This window comes from Seriola aureovittata, chromosome 15 (assembly GCF_021018895.1).
Source record: "Seriola aureovittata isolate HTS-2021-v1 ecotype China chromosome 15, ASM2101889v1, whole genome shotgun sequence".
Classification (NCBI taxonomy): Eukaryota; Metazoa; Chordata; class Actinopteri; order Carangiformes; family Carangidae; genus Seriola; species Seriola aureovittata.
In genome coordinates this window covers 17,863,458-17,884,851 of record NC_079378.1, presented here as the reverse complement: position 1 = coordinate 17,884,851, position 21,394 = coordinate 17,863,458, and the positions used below count along the sequence as shown (strand labels likewise).

At 39.8% G+C, this 21,394-nt stretch overlaps 1 protein-coding gene across 2 annotated transcripts in view; it reads right to left on the bottom strand.

Annotated features, from left to right (window-relative positions):
- Positions 1-21,394, bottom strand: part of hlcs (holocarboxylase synthetase (biotin-(proprionyl-CoA-carboxylase (ATP-hydrolysing)) ligase)) — a 29,928-nt gene that overhangs the window by 798 nt on the left and 7,736 nt on the right. For both annotated transcript variants that reach the window (XM_056397271.1, XM_056397273.1), the window contains 6 exons: positions 19,510-19,683; positions 14,821-15,101; positions 1,874-1,941; positions 1,511-1,671; positions 1,198-1,312; positions 113-326 (listed from right to left, as the gene is read on the bottom strand). In XM_056397271.1, the coding sequence (XP_056253246.1) occupies positions 113-326; positions 1,198-1,312; positions 1,511-1,671; positions 1,874-1,941; positions 14,821-15,101; positions 19,510-19,683 (1,013 nt within the window). The remainder of the gene's footprint in view (positions 1-112; positions 327-1,197; positions 1,313-1,510; positions 1,672-1,873; positions 1,942-14,820; positions 15,102-19,509; positions 19,684-21,394) is intronic.

Genomic DNA, 21,394 nt, shown 5'->3' with positions numbered 1-21,394 from the left:
GCACTAATCTTCCTAGTATCCACACAGCTGAATCAATGTTCTGATTCTGATGTAAATGAGAGGTAAACCCTGAATCCAAAGCCCAGGGGGATGTTTGCAGTAGGCTACTCACCTGTGAAGCCATCTCTTATAGTAGGTGGGGAGGATGGCGTCTGGGCCTCCTTGTTGGAAGCTGTTGATGAGGAGCTCCAGACAACTGACGGTGCGAGCAATGAGCTGGGCACAGCTGAGCGGCTGCAGACTGCAGGTATGCTGTTTGTTGTGCTGCTGGATCAGGTCATTGATGCAAACTGTTGGGTTGCTGTTTGTCACATTGAACCCACAACCTGTTCAGCACATCATGTTCAAGAAATAATACAATGTTATTCTCAAACAACATGAGACTGGTGTATGTTGGATAAAATATTGCAGAAGACTGTTTTATTACTATTGTTTAGTATTTGTGACACTCCTTATCATAAATAGAGTAGGTGTAAGGTGATAGAGCATTACATTATTACCTATGTATTTACCCGCTTTACTATATTGCACCAAAATCATCACTAATAAAGCCAGCAGGTGGTGGCATTCTCTCACATGAGCAGTCTGTACTGAAGGAAGGCTAAATGGCTAAATCAAAAAGTTTTCTAAAAGAAGTCTGCGCAGAATTGTCACCTCCGGGTGAGTGTGCTCTGCTGTGCTTGCTTACCAGCGTTACCTACAGTTTGCTCTGTTGTTCAGTCAGCCCATGTGAGGGAATGTCGCCACCTGCTTGTGCAGGTAGTAACTGCTACTCACCTTTGTGGATTTCTTTCTTAGTGAGTTGTGTGTATTTGTAAATCGCTCTGTATATTTGTGGATATGACTTAACACACCACAAATAAAACATACATGTTTGGGGATAGTGAGATATTTGTGGATCATGGTACATTAGTGGATTGTCCTCTATGGGTTACAAATAATAAAGTCCAATAAAAACTTCCATCAACAACTTCATCCTGGGGCAACAGATTAGGATTTATGGTTCCTCAATTTCTGAACAGTTCAACATGACAGTTGATATTTCCAGAAGAGCCACCATTTTTTGAGTTTCAAAATCAAAGATAATAATCAACCCAGAAGTGGTGTGTTAGTTCAACCATGTGAAGGAAGGGTGTATGGCGTATTAGTGAAAGAGACCTACCAGTTTATTAGCTGTAATAAAGGGGAGGTTGTTACCTATGAGCAGATGAAAGGTTGTTCCTATTACAGTGGAAGTCACCAGTACTCCCCCGAGCTTCATCAGATTACTGTAGTAGATGTCATTGGGCCATTTCACTTTCAGGTCTATGTCCTGATGAAAAATTCAAATATGTTCAGTCATCATCAGTGATTAAAATAATACATCTTCATTCATACCATCACTTTGTGATACAATATATTTTTGATAGGACAGATAACTATTTTAATGTTCAGGGTGTATACAGTGTATGACGCTAATACAATCCACAGTGTCGAGAGAGCTGGTACAGGGAAGTGTGTGGGCTGATACCTGGTATCCAGGCAGAGTGCGAACAGCCTCCACTACCGCAAGAGCAGCCAGATGCTGGACGAAGGGAATCCTCTGTCCGAGTCTGGAGCTCAGCTCAACCTGGACCCCCAGAGTGAACATGGCACAACCAAGAGGGCTGAGCCAGGCGTTCCTGCCCCGACCTGAAGCAGAAGCAAACACAGGAAACATACAAGGGAATGGTAGGTGGTACCAAACACCAATAGCATACTTAGCATACATTAAGAGAAAACTTTGGTGTGTAATGAATTTGAGGTATAGTGGGGTCCAGAAGTCTGAGACCACTTGGACATGGGAAGGTGTGAATGTTGTGTATGCAGGTAAACAGTGTGCTAGAGCACTGACCTCGTCCCTGGCTTTGTCGACCAGCTACTGCTATTAAACCCACATCCTTTGGTAAGTGCAAAGACAGTCTGAAAGGAGACAAGAGAAATGATTATTAGAATGATCATGATTACTACTTTCATAAGGAAATAAATATAAGAATTGTGTAACAAGCATTTGAAAAGTAAAGTGAGCCGCCACTGCTACATTGCAGAGAAACAAGAGGACGACTTGTGACTAAATTTGAACCGATGATATTGTGGTCACAGGGTATGTGCCTTAGACCAGGTTCCCAACCTTTTTGGCTTGTGACTTCTTAAACTACGGCAATGGCTACCTGGGACTACACATCAGTGTTATTTTCCTTGTTTTAGATAAAATTATCCTGTAATTCACAAGAAGAGAAAAAGCATTTGATCGTTTATATTTATTCCGAGAACTCTTGGTTAGGAACCACTGTCTGAGACCAATAAGACACCAGGACAACACAGGTTTTGAGACAGCTATGGCCACTTAACATTGAGTTCTATATATAACCAGCTTAGTAACTCTCATGCACTTCACTGAAGTACTGTATTTCACAGTAAAAGGTCTGTCTCTGTGATGGTAATTGGACTTGCACTTATATAGAGCTTTTCTAGTCTTACTGACGACTCAAAGTACTTTACAATACTTTCCCATTCACTCGCACATACATACATCACAATCACACACTGATGGAACATCCATCACTATCCTCACTGCAGCTGTGACTGAAAGGTGAAGGTGATGAAATTACTTCCTTCTCATGAAAAAGGCTCTAGAGCTGAAATGCTTAGTTGATTAATTCATTAGTTGATGAGTTGAAAGTTGAACTTTGTGTCTTTGGCCAACATTAATACATTTAAAGGGCAGTTGTGGTGCCATGACCATCCTGCAGCTTTTGATTATTAACCCAGTGTGTCAGTCAACATTTAAAAAAAGCTGATTTGAGAGTTGCAGGCTGTCACTACTGGAAACCAAAGAAAAAATGTTTGCACATTTTCTCATCTCCAAACGTAATTAAAGCTGATCCTCTGACCAAAATGCAACTGCCCTCTATTGCTTAGTGAACAAAGACTGTGAGGCTGCCAAAGCAAGAGAGCAGAGCCTTTCTGCTATTGTGATGCAAAGCAGGTCAGTGATAACTCATCTTAAATGCAGTCCCAGTGTGAGGGAGCCCGAGTCCGTCCAGAGAGAGCTTTGTAACAGACACAGGGACGGACTAACAGCTCAATCTAGATTCTGAGCACAACGGATGTTGCTGCGCAACACTATTAACTTTGTACTCAGTTTAAATCAGTGCTGAATTTATTTATCTTTAGACAGGTTAAATACAGGTGATTAGTAAGACTGATTATGAAGAGATAGCTGACATAGGCTCACAATCTTTTACGTTTGCCTTGGGATGGGAGATAAACCCACAGTCCTCCTCTGGAGCAGACATGTATTCCAAAACTGAACGGACTTATTATTTAACTTTATTTACCGAACATAAATGAGAATCACTGTCTGACTCACTGAAGTGGTGGACGACTGAATGCTAGGTGTTGGTTCTAACAAGCCGCTCTGGAACGGGAACAAACCAGCTGAGAAGACTAATGGGAGACTACTTTCAGATTAAAGTCACACTTAGATTCTTTTCAATCCGTTTTTAAAATGAGGTAACAGAATCAGGAGCAACACAACATTTTCATATTAGTGCCTGTTACCCGATCTGAATGATTAGAAGACAAACAAAATTTTCGAATCAAACTATATGATGATGACAGAGATGCAGCACAGCTGGAGCACAGTGCAGCCAAAAGCTGTGCACATTTGGCTTTAGTCACATTTTTCACATTCACACACTAATTTTCTCTGGCATGAATGAAACATTCATACTGCAGAGGCATGGCTGAAGTAATTATGGGTAATAATTCCTCACTGCTCAGAAAATAAGTTGGCCCATAGTCTGTTTCATTTCAAAACTCTGGTGCTTGGGATAAAGAATTGATTGATTTAAAGGGTTTTCCACTGCAGGAGCCAGTTATGGACATTTGATTACTTTCATTTCATTATCTTCATATGAGCAGACGACTAGAACATTTACTTATATTATCTAAATTTTAACAAGGCAACTCAACTGGACACTTGTTTCACATTGAAGTTTAATAGAATGAGGACATACTTAAAAAAATGACTAAAATGATTAATTGATTAATACAGTAGCTGGTGATTAACTTTCAGGTGATTCACCAACAGAATCTACTAAATGTTTCCCTGAGTTGTAGAAAAGTTTGTAGCTGTGCAACAGGAAAAAGGAAAAGGAAAGCTGTTTGAGAAAGGTGATGAAAAAAAAACTACAGAAAAGAAATGTGTGATGTTTTTCTCCATTTCATCTCTTCATTCAAAAAAGACCAGAACAAAGACAGAGAAGTAGCAAATCTGCCTTCAGATCCCTGCTCAGGACTCTTTGCTTAAAGGGGCAACTAACCCACAGGGGTCACCATCCCAGATACAGAACGCCAGAAGGATAAACACCCACCAAGCAAGTCATGTGTGAGAGAGGACGAGGAGGATCAATGGCCATCTGCTAAAGGCATGTGAGCATCCTTCTCGCACACTCAGACTTACACACAGCAACGAAGCAAGTGAAGGCCACAACAAAAAGAAAAAGATGCTCTGCTTTTCTCCCAGCATCCATGTCACTTGTCAAAGCCCGAATCAAACAGAAGCAGCACGGTGTCTGTCGTTCAATTCTATTTATAGACAGATGTAAAGCTACCGATCCAGCACAGAGTGAACTCAGACATTTCCTAACATATACATAATCTGACTAACCAAACGTTGGATCTGATGTGGTCGATTAAGATATTATTTTTCTGAAAGCCATTTATCTCCCCTACCATTCTCCCTCAAAAACCCTCTCACTTCCCAGATTAAAATATCTCAGATTAAAAGATTATTTTTGCCATCGATGCTCATTTTTGAAACAGGATTTGCTGTGTATAAGCGCGTTTGCATTGATCATTCAGCAGCATCAAAAGGGATGATCAATAAGCAAGGAGCAACTAATCTGTAAATGTGATTAATTGAGCTAATCCTATTTACTGAGAAAGAGAAGAAATTATAATTTCCAAATAGCACTATTGGAACTGATCAATAAGAGAGGGCTCTGTTACCACAGAGCAGCTGAGACCAATGAATGACCTTGCTTTGCTAACAGCTTGTCTGGACCGGGCCTGTCTGGTCTGAAAGAGGGACTGGACAACACAAAATCAGCCATTAGACCGACCACACACTTTCACATGTCCAGCTTCTGTGTTTCTGGCTAAAGCTAAAACTAAAGCAAGTCTCCTCCTCTTAGAGATGTCACAGCCTCTAACAACAGAAAACCATGCCTGGTCCATGTCCCCTCCCTCCACCATGTTTGGTGCAAATCGATTCAGTATGCTTTGTGTAAACCTGCTGACAAACAAACAAACAAACAACACACAGGTGAAAACAGAACCTGCATGGTGGAGACAACAACGGTCAAACCTGTAACAATAATGTCCAAATTGTAGTAAAAAAAAGAATTACTGCCTGTCTTGAAGGTGATTTAGAATAATATAAGTTTTGTATCAGGCTGTATAAAGGCAGCTGTTGGTGTATTTTTGCTTAAACTGCTTTCCTCCTTCCTCCTCTCATCATACTGAATGTGGTCTGTGGCTGTGAACGGATGAAACTGCTCCCGGCAGGTTGGTGCAGTCTTGATGAAGCTGAAATGAAAACCTCTGGACCCTGCATGACTTTCCCATGTTGGTGACTCCAACACAGGACTCTAGAGTATAACATACCTTCCACTAGACATAAAAAGTTCATGTCGAACACTGCACCATATGTTCCCCAGAATAAGAAATGAAGACGTTTAGGCATCTGCTTACAATCTTATATAATTGCAGGTGGAGCATGCAAGGCCAATTGGGCCAATTTGATTTTTATGGTCAAACCTGTTGCCACGGTTGTGAGGAATTCATTTTCTCTGCACCAAACCCCCATGTATGTCCTGTGGTTTATATTTTTCACAGGAAACAGGGCTCTAATTTCATACAGTCTCAGCTTGGATATTGGATTGCTTGTGAAAACAAACAGAGGATGCCGGGGCTTTAGCCAAACAACTGGAACAGCTTTAAGCAGAAGAGTCCCTTGTTAAGGTTGTTTTTCTATTCAGATTAGTATGAAGGTGTTGCACTGCAGTAACTGCGTCCAACTCTGTTTGTGATCAGGCTCTAAAATATGACTGTTTTCATTTTAATAGTAATAAAGACTGAGTTTCTTCATTGTCATGAAATTACAACTTCTATGTCTGAGTGTTTAAAAAACTGGGTAAATCCCAAAAAAACTTTCCACATGTGCAGAGGCCTGGAAAACAGAGCCTGCATTACCCTAAGTAGAAGGGAAAATAATCAGAATTACATTTACAGCCACTGATGCTGCTTTTATGAATCTCCTGATTTGAGAGAAAATAAGTGGGAGAAAGACACAGAAGTAAAAGTGGGCCTTTGGGTTTTCATGTCGAAGCCTGAAGCTCTTGGAAAAAAAAGTCAACAAGTAGGAAGTGTTGCTCCAGGCGCAGGGATTAAGTTTAACAGAGCAGGAAAAGAATCATTATGCTCTCAGGAGCAGCCAAGTGGTATTAGAAAAGGACCTGTAGTCTCTTATCCCAACTAGTTCACCAATAAACACGTCCACACTGTTAACAGTCCTTAAGTAAACACCACAGCCTGTTCACTCACTCACTCACACAAACACTCACACACACTCACACACGCACACGCACGCACACACACACTCTAAGAAAATACTGATATTGTATATGTGAAATATAGCAACATGTGCACAGACTGGGAGACTGTTTATACTTACAGAGCTATACATGGACACACCACCTACAGCAGGTGAGCGCGGTTCGTCTCCTCTGGATGTAACACATTATTATGAAAGTTGTTACAGGCCACAAGAGTAACCTCAACATGTGTGTGTGTGTGTGTGTGTGCTGTATGAACAGTGCTGTAGTTGACTGGGACAAAATGATATGACCAATTCTTCTGATTGATTGATTAATTAATAGATACTATATATATAATAGTTAATATAATAGTTTATTTTTTCCAAAACCCAAATATAACAATTAATATACAATTAATATATATATTTAATATATTTGAGTGTATATATATATATATATATATATATACACACACACTCAAATATATTAATTATATATTTTATATTATAACCAATTCTTTATATTCTTTTATATTATGACCAAATCTTCTGATTGATTAATTAATAGATACTATATATAATAGTTAATATAATAGTTTATTTTGTCCAAAACTCAAATATATTAATTATAATATAAAATATATAATTAATATACAATTAATATATATATTTAATATATTTGAGTGTGTGTATGTATATATATATATATATATATATATACACACACAGTCAAGCCCGAAATTATTTATACCCCTGGCAAATTTTGACTTAAAGTTACTTCAACTTCAACCAGCAAGATTCTTTTTGACCGGAAATGACACAGGCTTCTCCCAGAAGATAATAAGATAATGTACAAGAGAAATCATTGTGGAAAAAAATATTTCTCAGCTTTTATTTACATTTGAACAAAAAGTGGCATGTCCAAAATTATTCATACCCTTTGCAAACTGTCAGTCTATGGGAAAATCCAAAGTTCTATACCATTCCAAATAGTCCAAGCTGTTCTAAACGATCTTAATTACCCTGATTCATTGGGAACAGCTGTTTTAATCAACTTAACGGGTGAAAAACAGCAGCTCTCTGCAGTTGGTTCGTGGACAGTCATGGCTAAGACAAAGGAGTTCACTGAGGACCTGTGGCTGCGCATTGTGGCTGCTCACAAGTCTGGAAAGGGCTTTAAGGCCATATGTAAATGTTTTCAAGTTCCAGTGGCTACAGTGCAAAGTATTATTAAAAAATACAAGACGTTCTGCACTGTGGAAAATCTCAGAGGATGTGGTCGGAAGCCAAAAGTGACACCTGTGCTGGCCAGGAGGATAGTGAGAGAGGTGAAGAAGAATCCAAGGATCACCACCAAGGCCATCCTGGTGAATCTGTGCTCTGCTGGTGGCAACGTCTCAAGGCAGACAGTCCAACGGACACTGCTGGGTTCCACGGACACAGACCAAGGAGGACGCCACTTCTCCAGATAAGGCACACAAAAGCCAGCTTGGCCTTTTCAAATGATCATCTGGACAAAGAAAAAGACTTCTGGTCTTCTGTTTTATGGTCAGATGAAACAAAAATTTAATTGTTTGGCCACAATGATGTATCCTTCATTTGGCGTAGAAAAGGAGATCCTTCAACCCTAAGAACAGCATCCCCACTGTCAAACATGGTGGTGGGAAACTAATGCTTTGGGGGTGTTTTTCAGCCAATGCACCAGGGAACCTAATCACTTTAAACGGCACCATGAAAAAAGAGCAATACATCACGATTCTCAACAACAACATCAGGCAGTCTGCAGAGAAACTTGGCCTCGGGCACCAGTGGACATTTCAGCACGACAACGACCCAAAACACACAGCAAAAGTGGTGAAGAAATGGTTAGCAGACAAAAATATTAACGTGGCAGTGGCCCAGCCAGAGTCCTGACTTGAATCCAATTGAGAATCTGTGGAGGGAGCTAAAGATTAGGGTGAAGGCAAGGAGACCCTCCAACCTGAAAGAGTTGGAGCTCATCGCTAAAGATGATTGGGCAAAAATACCAGTGGAGACAAGCAAAAAGCTGGTCAGCAATTATAGGAAGCGTTTGATTGCTGTAATAGCCAATAAAGGCTTTTCTATTTATTATTGAGAAGGGCATGAATAATTTTGGACATGCCACTTTTCGTTCAAATGTAAACAAAAGCTGAGAAATATTTTTTTCCACAATGATTCCTCTTGTACATCATCTTATTATCTTCTGGGAGAAGCCTGTGTCATTTCCGGTCAAAAAAAAACTTGCTGGTTGAATAAAAGTAACTTTAAGTCAAAATTTGCCAGGCGTATGAATAATTTCGGGCATAACTGTATACACACACACACACACACACACACACACACACACACACACACACACACACACACACACACACACACACACACACACACACACACACACACACACAAATATATTAATTATATATTTTATATTTATATTATATTAGACTATATTATTTTATCTCAGTTTTGGACAAAATAAACTATTCTTAGATGTGTGTTTAAGATCAATCAACGCTGATAGATAAAAATATTTGTCAGACAGTTTGGCAGGAGTTAAACTTTAAAGGACAGTAACTGAGGCTGTACTTTGTAAATGCTTTGTATTGTAACTGTGTTTAGGGCCACAGTGGAGGAACAGCTTCATGTTCACCTCCTCATGTGTTCATTTACCAGAGACTCTGGAGGGCTCCGCTCAGAGAGCTGTTGAGATTAATGCCCAAGATGAAAAGCCCCAACACAGAAAGTGACATCCACTATTTTTTTTAAGATTAATAGAAATAGATAATATAAACTTAAAGATCGAGTCTGTCAGACGCATCTGAAAATTTGCCTCACAGGATAAATGTACAGGACAAAGCTCCTTGAAGTTGCCACCTCATGTGATTTGGATATGAGAACAACTATTTTGATTCTTTTTCACAACTTTGTGCAGGAAAAGGAAAAAACTAGTGCTGGCACCATTTGAGAAATACAACATCATATTTTTAAGCACAGACTTGTTTGTGTCCACTAGTAGTGCATCATCAAACTGTGATAAATGACCAATATTAATGTAAGTGGATACTTCTCATAAGATGAAATGAATAATTCAGGAATAATACAGAATTTTGGGAAACACACTGAGCAGTGAATTTGTAAAATCACAACATGTCAACATTGGTGAGGTGCTGGATTCTGTTACTGGTGGAAAGAGTTGGCTTTGCTGTTTCGAGTTTTTAACTAAGTAAAAGTAAGTAAAGTGCATTCTCAACATGACTGACGATTCCTTTAATAATGTATATAAAACCACTGAAATGTAGTAGTTGATGGGCCGACACAGATGACAGAGCCTCACTGTGTCTAAAGCTCTGCTGAGTGTGAAGCTGCTCACTACAAAGCACTGAGATTCCAGTTTGGTGTGAGAACACTGCTGATCCCAGCCAGACAAAGCATTAATACCCTCAGCAAACACAGTCTGCTGACCATTCAGCCTCTGCACTCAGCGGCTCAACCTGTGTTTTCATGAGCTCCTCAATTTCAGGCAGCACTGACCTGCAGGCTCCTTCAAACCATTCCTGCCTCAATGCTTTATTTATCCGCAGACATAAGAAAAGCCCAGTCATTGTCATTTCAAGGCACTCTAATCACAGACTCATCTGGAATTCATCATCCATTTGACTATTTACTTATATGATTAACCATGTAACCCTAGTTATCAAAGCAACGATATACTTTGGAATATTGTAATTCTACTTACTTTGCTCTAATTGTCTATGAATATTTATGTCTTTTATATAAAATTATAAATATTACCCTGCTCTGTCAGACACTTCAAAGCCAAGTGAAGGGTTTCACACTCTGAAGCCACTGACTCTGTATTTTACTGCTTTTTGCATTGGACGCAAATTACCTTGTTTTTAATTTGCCTAACACAGATTTTTTGCTGTATATGACGTATTATTATGTGTCTGATACTGTGTATATGTTTCACAAACTGCAGATGAATTCATCTAGTTACTGCTCAATAAAAGAGGAGCTTACTTGTATATTTCACCATTGTTATAAAGCATCTGCTTAAAAGCTGAGAAGCAAAGTGAGTGTTGACAGAAGAAGCCATGACCTGCAAAAACAGAGCCTGCCGGACTGGACAAGCATTGTTGCAGCTGATCACCAGGTCCAGACGCCACAGTTCACTCACATTTTAAGTCAATTCAAGCCAGTCTCTAAGGTCCTGTAATCAGGGTTTGTTGGTTGTTCCAGGCTTAAATCTGAGGGAGACTGTGGAGGCTTTTAAAATCAGCTCAGACCAAGAACTGCCTGTTCAGACTTGTGGGGAGCTTTTCATTTGTTTCTACTGGTGTTCTTACCTTTTTTTCAGTCTTATTGGATATCACAGTGTGGAGACAGAGGAAATGCGGGGGTGGGGGGAGCAGGGGAATGACAAACAGTGAATGGTACAGACAGCATTGAGTCCAACCGGGGACTCACTCACGCCATTTGCACCAATGTGGTAATCAAAGTACTAAAAGGGGGGTAAACCTGGACCACTGTCCTGTGACATTATTATAAGAGGGTCTGACGTCAATATAAGGGCCAGTTTAAACTGTTCATCTTCACTCTGTCTGTCACATAGAGTCTGAAAAACTGCCTGACTGCTTAGTCCTGATGAACTTGAACGTCACTGGTGGAAGTATTCAAATCTCAATTCTGTAAAATGTACTATAATACAAGTCAAAGTCTTGCAGTATTTAAGTTATGAAATAATAGTCAATGTGAAATAGACACAGTCAGTTATGTACAAGTAAGAAGCTTAAATAAGTACAAAATATATTCTAATATATTTCCACCATTGAAATGACACAAAAACTAAATAAAAACTTTGAAAAAGGAAAAATAGGACAAAAATGTATCTCAATTTTTCATTAGTAAATAAAATGTGATCTATAGAGAACTTCAAAAGTCAAGAAGCATTGAACAACAAGTGAGCCCGGGCCGGGTCCGTTACTTTTTTGTGTCCCCTGGAAACATGCCTTTGTGTTGTTAGTTTTTGTTGCGCATGTGCTGTTAAATTGATGATGATGTTTTCTGAAATTGCAACGCGTTTGTGTATTGGCATGTGTTTTCATTGTTAAGTTGCAGTGTGTTGAGCTCTCAGGGCCACCATAGACTGTTATATTTCTCTGATATAAACTACTTTGCCTGTGAGTTTTAAAGTTGTGTGTATGGACTGGGCAAGCTGCAAAGGAATTGCCTTTCTTTGGGTAAGTAAAGTTGTCTAAATCTGAACTGACCACACACACACATCATGGAGCATGGAGTGCATGCCATGGACACCACAGAGGAAGCTGCTACTCTCCAAAAAAACATCATGGACCTGTAGTTTGTCAAAGAGCAGCTTGACTCTTCACTATTAGGAAAGTGTTTAATGTGATGAGGTTGAACTATTTGAAGAACATGCAGCTCTATGTGTGGTGTAAAAAGGGCTCTGCATACCAACATGAAAACGTCCTCCCAAAGGTGAAGCAGGGTGGAGGGAGCACCATGATTTGGGGCTTTGCTGCCTCTGAGCCTGGACAGCTCCACATCTTCAAGGGGAAAACGTATTCCCAAGTTTGTCAAGGTGCATTCCAGGATAATGTCAGAATGGCTGCCCACCTGCTGAAGCTCAGGAGAAGCTGCAAATGCAGCAAGACAATGACCCTACACGTCAGAGAAAATCCACATTCTGGAGTGGTCCAGTCAGAGCCCAGACCTTAATCCACAGAGATGTGGACTGAGCTGAAGACAGCCGCTCACACCAGACATGCTAAGAATATGTGCGAGCTGACGCAGCTCTAATCAGAAGAATGGTCCAAAATTCCTCCTGAACATTCAGGAGCTCTGATCAACAGCTACTGGAAGAGCTGGCTTCAGGTTATTGGAGCCAAAGGAGGTTCAACTAGTATCCAAGGGTTCACTGACTTTTTCCACCAGCACTGTGAATGTTTAATGGATGTGTTCAAAAAAGACAGAAAAGAGTATAATTGTTTGTGTGACATTATCTTAGGGACACTGTGTTTGACTACATCTGTAACTTAGATGAAGATTAGGTCACATTTTATGACCGGTTAATGCAGAAAACCAGGTCATTCAGAGGTTCACAGACTGTTTGTTGCTACTGGTAATTTAAGACTACGATTCAAATTAAATCAAAATCAGGTAGTCAAATTTACACCGGATTAAAGGAGCACACCACCGAGTTGGAAATGGCCATCCATAAACTTTTGAGACTTTATGGTTGTGCGGAGACCAATGATAGAAAGCACCAGAAGCCAAGATATCCTGACTTCTGGTCCTTAATATAGGTCATACTCCAAACACTAGATCCTGCAAAGGATTCAAGTGACAAACCTCCCCAGAGCCACAGAGGACACAGGCTGAGGACTATTCATCATGACTAGGGGAACCAGATTTTCATGTGTAAAAATGGTGTGTCCCTTTAACCCGATTAGAGTCCATGTACAAGCTAAATGAGTGTTTGTTTGATAGTATGTGCTTAGTACACAACCTTGCTGAAATCTGCACTGAGGCACAGAAAAAATGTTTTCTTTGGTGTAAGACAGAAACACCAGTGACTCAAAATGCTACTTTCTCCCTGTCAGCTCACACTAGCATTTCTCTAAAACTGTTTTCAAACTGTCAATTCTTCATAAAAGGTTGGTTTTTCCTGAACATATTCAGTATTCACACGGCATAATGAATACTTAATGAACACAAATGCTTGAAGAAATAAAACAGAAATTCCTTAATAATAACATTAATCAAGGTTTCTCCAGAGGGACATCTGGAAACTCAAATATTAACAGTGAAATCAAACTGCAGCAAAAGGTTTGGGGGTTATATGGCCGGCTCACTCACCCTGCTTTAGTTTTTGTATAACCTTAATGACAACACTGTCTGTTCCAATCAGCTCAGTGCTGCTCCACAATCCATTTTTCAAACTTTATGACAGTTTTAATTGCTCCCACCTGCTGCCTGATCGACCTGCTCAACAGCCACTTTTACTCACATGTGTGGATGCAGACAAAGAAGTCTATTAGGAACAACTTGACTTGCTGCAGTGAGGTCACTAAGGCATTAAATTAGTTCCAGCCTGTCTACCCTCCCACCCCAGCATGTGCCTACACACACAAACACACACAGAAGTGTGTGGAGTGCCAAATGCTGGTTTCAATGTGTGATTTTTATGCTGTATTGTATCTTTCCCTCACCTGGCTGGTGTCAGCTTCATTTTCCTCTTTTGTCAAATAGGCTGTTTATTGATTCATTAATGAGTGAGCATCTCAAAAATGCACATGACATCAGTTTTTGATTACTGTCTGTGTATTGTCTGTCATTCCACATACATCCAACACAGCCTTTAATCGTGTGTGTGTGTGTGTGTGTGTGTGTGTGTGTGTGTGTTCAGGGACTCCATACTACACACAGACATTCTTCTGCCTTTTATCTTTAATCCTCAACACGTGTATGTGTGGATGCTTTGTCAAACACAACACAGAGAACATGTGTGTATGGACTAGTGATGTCACCAGAACCGACACTTCGGTACCAAGTTGATGTACTCTTGGTGGCTTGGCTAATTGATTGGCCCAGAGTGTCAGGCAAGGCAAATAAACAGCACAGGTGAAAGAGAACAGAAGATAAAGTGGAGGTGAGAGTGAGCTCATTAAAAAGGAGAAAATCCCTGAAGCTAAATTACAGATAGGCTTTTGTAAGCAATCATGCTAGGAGGGCCACCCCGAGTATGTCATAACATCACAACTACCCTTTAGAGCTCTGAGGTTTAACACTGCAAAAGTTCACAAAATGTATACATGAGAATATTGATTCCTTCAGGTTAAATTATGGACGTGCAGTTGACTAACTCTTGAACCTGAAGACACCTGGCTCTTTAACTGTTTACAGATCTGTTACTGGGATGAACAGTCAACAGAACAGAGTATTTCAACAAAGTGGTTCCAGTATGAGCCATATTTTCTCACTGACCCTCACTGACTAGCTGCAGGTGTGTGTTTTCTGTGGTCACAGGTGTGTGTAAGGTTAAAGCAGATTACCCTGTGCACATCACAGCAGTCAGAACTATTGTAGTTTGGACTGCTCTGATGTGCATGTCTATGGCAGTACCCTGCTGCCGGCCTCAGTGTGCAGTGTGTTACCCTTCTAACATGTCCATGGTAGACGTGGTGATCTCAGCATACAGCAGGGTGTGCCCCAGTAGGCTGGTCTTCAGGTTCTTGCTGTAGGTCTCCATACTGAACTGTGCCCAGCTCTGGGACTCTGAAGAGTCGGTGACCAGGGCCAGAGAGCCCTCAGGCAGCAAAGGACCATCTTGGAGCTCAGAAAAGGACACCATCTTCAAGGAGGTCTTGGACAATGTGAGGAGGCCATTTTGATCTGCTCGTGTCTCCGCCCACCTCACGAAGCTGGCCTTGGCATTCTTTGTGGAGGAAAGAGAAGCACAGAATGTTTCTTTTATATCAAATATGGGGGCCAATTCTCTACAGGCAAACTGTCTAGAGCAAAGTCCACACTTGCTTTTACTGTGTAATGGGTTTTGCTTTGCATTAAAAAATACACAGGCCTAGGCACCTACTCTGAGCATTTGGGATGCATTTCTTATTTTCAACAAATATATCATTAAAAAGCTCAAAGCAGCTAATGTGTTAGTCTGAATCTGCTGTGTGAGGCTCTCAGCTCTAAACCCACTGGTTCCCACTGAAGATGTAAATATTTTCTCATTTTTAAAGAGGCACTTGTTCAGGACTATCTTCACTGTTCATGGTGATGAGGAAACATATCACGGTGTGCAACAGTGTGGCTGACTGATGCGTGTTCAGTAGTTTTTGACCAACAGCTCCATGGCACAGAGGAATAACCTACAATATACCACCTCGTATGGGATTCGTTGACAACATGAAAAACAGAATGTCACCAGATTTATCCTTCAGTGTTTAGACTGTGACACATTTAGACACAGAAACATGTTTTGTGATAAGTATAAAATAAAGTAGGAACTGTTTGATTTCACCAACTCAGCCTGTGCAGTTTATTCAGGGGTTCTGAACACTTGGTTTCAATATGTGGAACTAAAACCACAGTGAGCATAGACACATGTGAAACTGCTGATATGTTTGACGTCTCTCATTAAAAGCTCTTAGGCCAGGACCACACTGGATGTGTTGCGTGTGCATCGCGGCTGCGGAATGTCTTGGTTTTCATTTCTGTGCACATGTTAACGGGGTAAATTGGACAAACTGCCTGTTTGCAGCATTTTAGTGACGTTTTCTGTCAAAAATAAATCAGAATTTAATTTCTAATGAAAAGAAATCCAACATTCTAGTAGCATGCAAACTCTATGCAGAGAGATAGAGCTGGCAGTAGCAGCGACGCAGCAGAGACACAGCTGGTGTGAACATACACGTGCTTCTCTGCAGCAGTTCAGCAACGTCAGCCGTCATGCTCACGCAACCCAGGCAGTTTGTTCCCAACGTTAGAGACAGTTCAGACTCATCTGTCCAAAATAAGATCTGAAATATATGTTGAATGAGTTGATCAGTGTGCGTGGGCAATGAGTGAGTAACAATTAGCAGCAGTCCCAGTGTCACTCTTCATTATTCAGGTGTTTCTCCTTTGTCCTAACACATACAAATACTCAACTTAACTTTTAAAATTAAAATTATATGACAACATACAATTTTAATTTTAAAGGTTAAATTGAGTCCTATTTCTCATCAAACCCTACCACAATATTTGCTGAGCATGACAGATTAGTCCCAGTCCCAACACACACGCTATACACACCACCGACCTGATAGATCTCACCGATTCTATTCTGTTCCACACTTCACACAACAAGATGTTCAAATCAACAAATGGGAATAAGATTTCTGACATCTGAAATGTAACTATAACAACTGAATTCAATCTGCTTAGTGTTCATTTTTAGATTTAGTCCCTATGAATTTACTCATATTTGGTCACCTTCATCCTTCTTAATCTTGGTCAAAGAAAAACCTAATAACTTAGGAACCATAAACACTTTATTCTATTTATAGGTAACGAAAACACTTGACACTTGAGTTTAGTTATGTGTGTGCATTTCAGTTCAACTTGGACAAACTGCTTCCAGGTTAGAATCCGTCTTTTTTTTCAAAGAATTTAAGTATGATTCAACATATCCAGGGAAGAGACATGTTCTGATCAACACAATCATCTGAGATGAAACTAACAAAGAATTACTACTGAGAAAATAAAAAGTACTCTCTGATTCCTGTTTTAGTTACACACTCTAATAAAGTCATAAAGCACTGTGTCCTCACACCCTTTTTCCTGTCCACAGAAATAATGGAACTCAATACCGCATATAAAAATTCAATATTATTTTGATAAAATAGTCCTGCTCATTCGTTTGCAGCATTGCCCACAGTGGCCTAACACGCCCAAGGGAACAGTGCTAGTAGTAATCAAACTGACTAAATGATTTACATCATGCAAATAAGAGGCCTTCACTGTAAAGCAATCATGTTCAGCCTCATACATTGGATTTTTTCTGACACTATTTTTGATGCTGTTATACTCCTGTAACAATTCTTGAAATGTTCATCTAATTTTATCTCAGCATATATGCTGGCTAAACAGTCAGAGGCCAGCACTACATGCTGAAGGTTGTCTCTTTCTCAGGAGAATAACATCTATCAACAACACACTCAAAAAAGAATTAACCCTATTATAGTAAAAAAAGGGAGCTTTGGCTGATTCTATTTAACCCAAAAACTTACTTAATTCCCAGACAGAAGGGAATTGTGATGTGCAGTGATGCAGCAGTGATGGAAGTCAGAGATACTGACTAGCTTGTTTCGTCCAACCAACAGTTCAAAATCCACATATTCAGTTTACAACTATTTATCACACAGCGAAACTCACATTTGAGAATCAGAGAAAGTAATTTTTGCTTGAAGAGCAGCTTAAAACTATATATTAATTTTCTGTTAAATTAGGTAAACCATTAATTTAAATTGCTGTTTCAGCACGAAAACATCATTAAAATTTTCAAATAAGCCAGGAACTATTATAAGACTCATTGTACTGAAGGAAACCTCCACCCTCATACTTATGCTGGTCCACTCAAGACCAAAACATCCTTACAACTTCAGGACGGAATAAAAGCTACACCCGCAAAGCCAAACATAGTGCACTAGGATTTGAGAAGCCATTCTGCAGATGTGTAGAGGGACACAGTTCGCAGCTCTCCTCCTCAACCTACACAACAATCTGGAAACAATTCTGACTCTTCAGTTCCATTAGCCTGCTGCTTGTTGGTACAAAGTGGCTGGGGCAGCAGGATCAAAGGTCACACAGTAATCCAAATATACAACAATGAAGACAAAAACAACTGCAAAACTACTGTTGCTACAACTAATGTTAGTTTAATACTGTCTTAGTTTTGATGGGAGGCCCAGGCTCTGAGTTCAGTATTGCCCACTTCACTGCCACTAGTGGAGGATTTGGCAATGTCACCTGAGCTGCTTTGAGGAATGACTCAGGTACTTCCTGCTTCTCAGCAACCTGAAGCTCTGACTCCCCCTAGTGGTTGTTGTTGAATGAAACTCTTCCTATTCCATGATGACCACACCAATCATGATAAACTACTACTTGTGTAACAGTGCAAAAATAATTTTGTTGTTTTTGACATTCTCTTACAGATCCATACAAATATTTTACAAAGCAGACATTGGTAAAATAAGAACCACTCCTCATTGGTTGAGTGGTTGAGCTGCTTGCAGCAGTTCAGTGCCAGTTTTAAATTGTGTCCCTGTAGACACCAGTAATCCCCCTGATGGAACTGTGTTATATTTATAAGTCAAGTTGAATGTCACGGTGTATCTTGTTGCTATGAGGATGATATACTGTAACAACACAATTTCAAGAAAGAACAGTAAAGCAGTAAGTTTTACTCACTGCTTCACTGTGGATGATTTATTGCAGCACTGTTAGCTTCTGCTAGGTGATCCAAATAAACTGCCTACTGAGTGAATATTGTACCTAAACCCTTCAAATTACTTTTTTCAGTCATTCCTAATATATTCTTATAGCTTTTTAATTAGGTGGCATTCCATGGACACATCCGCAAGATATAGTGAATTTCAATGTTTTCCAAAAATCAAACCACATGGTCAGTCACTTGACGGCTGATCAAAGACTGATCTACTGCCCCCACATGTTTTTATTGGCCTTGTGTTCACAGACCTGCTGTAAGCCTGCTGCTCATATATGCACATATATTTGCATCCATTTAGGGCAGCAAATTGTTTCCACATGTGTACTATGCAGAATATATGTGCTGTCAGTCTCACAATTAACTTTAATAAAAACAATGTGGTGTTCACCGTGTGTGTGTGTGTGTGTGTGTGTGTGTGTGTGTGTGTGTATACAATGAATGGTTCGATGATGGTGATGGAGGAACTGTTATTCGTTCTCAGAGGGGGCAGAATGTCAGCATAAATGTAAAGATAACACTCAACGTTCGGTTTTCATTCTCAGACCTAAGTGAATTTTCACATTCTTCCAAACAACAACAGACAGTCAGCTATTGGTTTTACACATCAGACAGGTCTTATCTGAGACTCTACTTCTGTCTGTGTGCTTGATGTTGCAGAGAATAACAGGTTGTGTTATGTGGACACTCCATTGGTTTGGACTTGATGTTGATGAAAAGGTTTTACTCAACAGATCCAGTCACAGAAAACAGATCGATTACATGATCATCAAGATTGTGACTAACACCACGCTTGTTTCACTGTAACCTTTGTGACAAAGTACTGACAGATAAGCATTGTGGCTCTTACCAGAGAGGTGGCCAGCAGGTGAACTGGGCTTGGGGCTGGAGTATGGTGTAGTTCACAGCTGAGGCCCAGAGAGATGAGGATTTCTGTCAAGACCTCATAACGCAGTGCGTTACTGACCTTCAGTTTATCAAAACCTTCTGACGACAAATTCTCAGGTGGGGTTTCCAGGTGGACCTGCAGACAGAGAACATAAAGACTAAAAAACTGAAGTCTGAAACATTTTCTCATCACTTTTAGCTTAATTAAAAATTTTCTAACCAAATACCCGAGATTGATTTGATTTGGGGATGCTTTACGTTATGGGACTGACCACTGCCTGAGCGGCTACTCAGAGCAACAACAAAACTTCACCAAAAAGTTCAACTGCCACACTCACAGGAATGTACATTGACCTACCCAATACAACTTTAATAAGGCGCAGGCACAGATGTGACCCATTCAGCCCCAAACATGCTGCACAGTTCATGTGAAAATTAACTCCATACAACACTACTTACGTTTTTAAGCTGTTTCTTATATGGATGTAGTGGTATTCAGAGACTTTACACAGCTTAAATTAAATCCAACCTACTGGCATACAGTGTGGCAAAAATTATTTTAAGATTTAATTGAAAAAAATCAGACTAAAATTCAGTCTAGGTTAAATGCCTTTCAGGGTTGCAGTGTGGTGGTTGAGGGCGAAGCAGCACATGAAGAAGACTATAGACTGTAGGGTCTACAAAACCAGTGCACTTGTGGGGTCCGACAGCTTTGTGGGGACCAAGAGGCCGGACCCCACAAGTTTAAATAGTTGTTTTCTTCAACAAAACCTGAGTTTCTATCTCACTCTGCCCCTCCTGCTGGGATTTAAGAAGCTTCTGACATACGTCACTTCCTCATCCACTGTCTGTATGTATGGATCAGAAACATTAATTTAAGGAAGTTTATTTTTGAGAGATTAGATTAAAATCCTGATTAGACATTAGTTTGTCACGCAAAACCTGTCTTTACGAACATTACCTCTTTTATGATCAATCAGTCAGTGAGAGGAGACAGCGATCGAAAATATTACAAGTGGAAAAAAGTCAGTGTGAAGCTTTAGACACAGATTCTGATCAATGAAGAATAATTTCTCATGTTCTGATTGGTCGCACTGATGAACATTCCTATCATAAGTGAGCCCCCCACAGAAAGTCTTTTTGAACCTCTAGCCAAGACTATGAGACCATTTCCTGGAATGCAACTTCAGATTTGCTTTGTTACCAGTCCTATAGGTTTCCTGTTCTGTATCCATGTCCCTCCGCTAATCTCAACTTCAGAGTCTTCATCTTCACCTTCACAGCTTCATCAAGTAGTACACCGTCTTCTAGTATCAGAGTCATCTACTATTTTCATAATTTCTTATATAGTATACAAAGTATGTGTAGTTAGTGTTTGTTGTTTTTGTCCTTGTGTCATCAACCAGAGTCATGGTTGTTAGTTTTACTGTGCTGACTTGGAAGTTATATCACTGGTAAAATAATTAAAAGGGTTCAACATGATAATTCTGATTAACGCCATATTTCCCCTATACTGTAATACAAACAGTTCAGTTTGCAACATTTATGACAATTTTTTATGACACTGTTGGACAGTCAGTCTGCTTGACAATGCCATTTTGCTGCAACAAAAATTACTGAAATGAGAATAACAAACTGAGAATTTAATAGTGTTAGATAAAACACATGGTGACAAATTTTCCTTTAGGGGACATAATTTGCAGGTGAAAGGTAATAAATCACAATACATCACAATATACAGGTATGTGATCACAATACTTAGCAAAATGTTTGAAATTGTGACAATATAATTTGATTTACCTATGGTGATAATATCGTATTGTGGGGCCTATGCTGGTCTGTTTCCT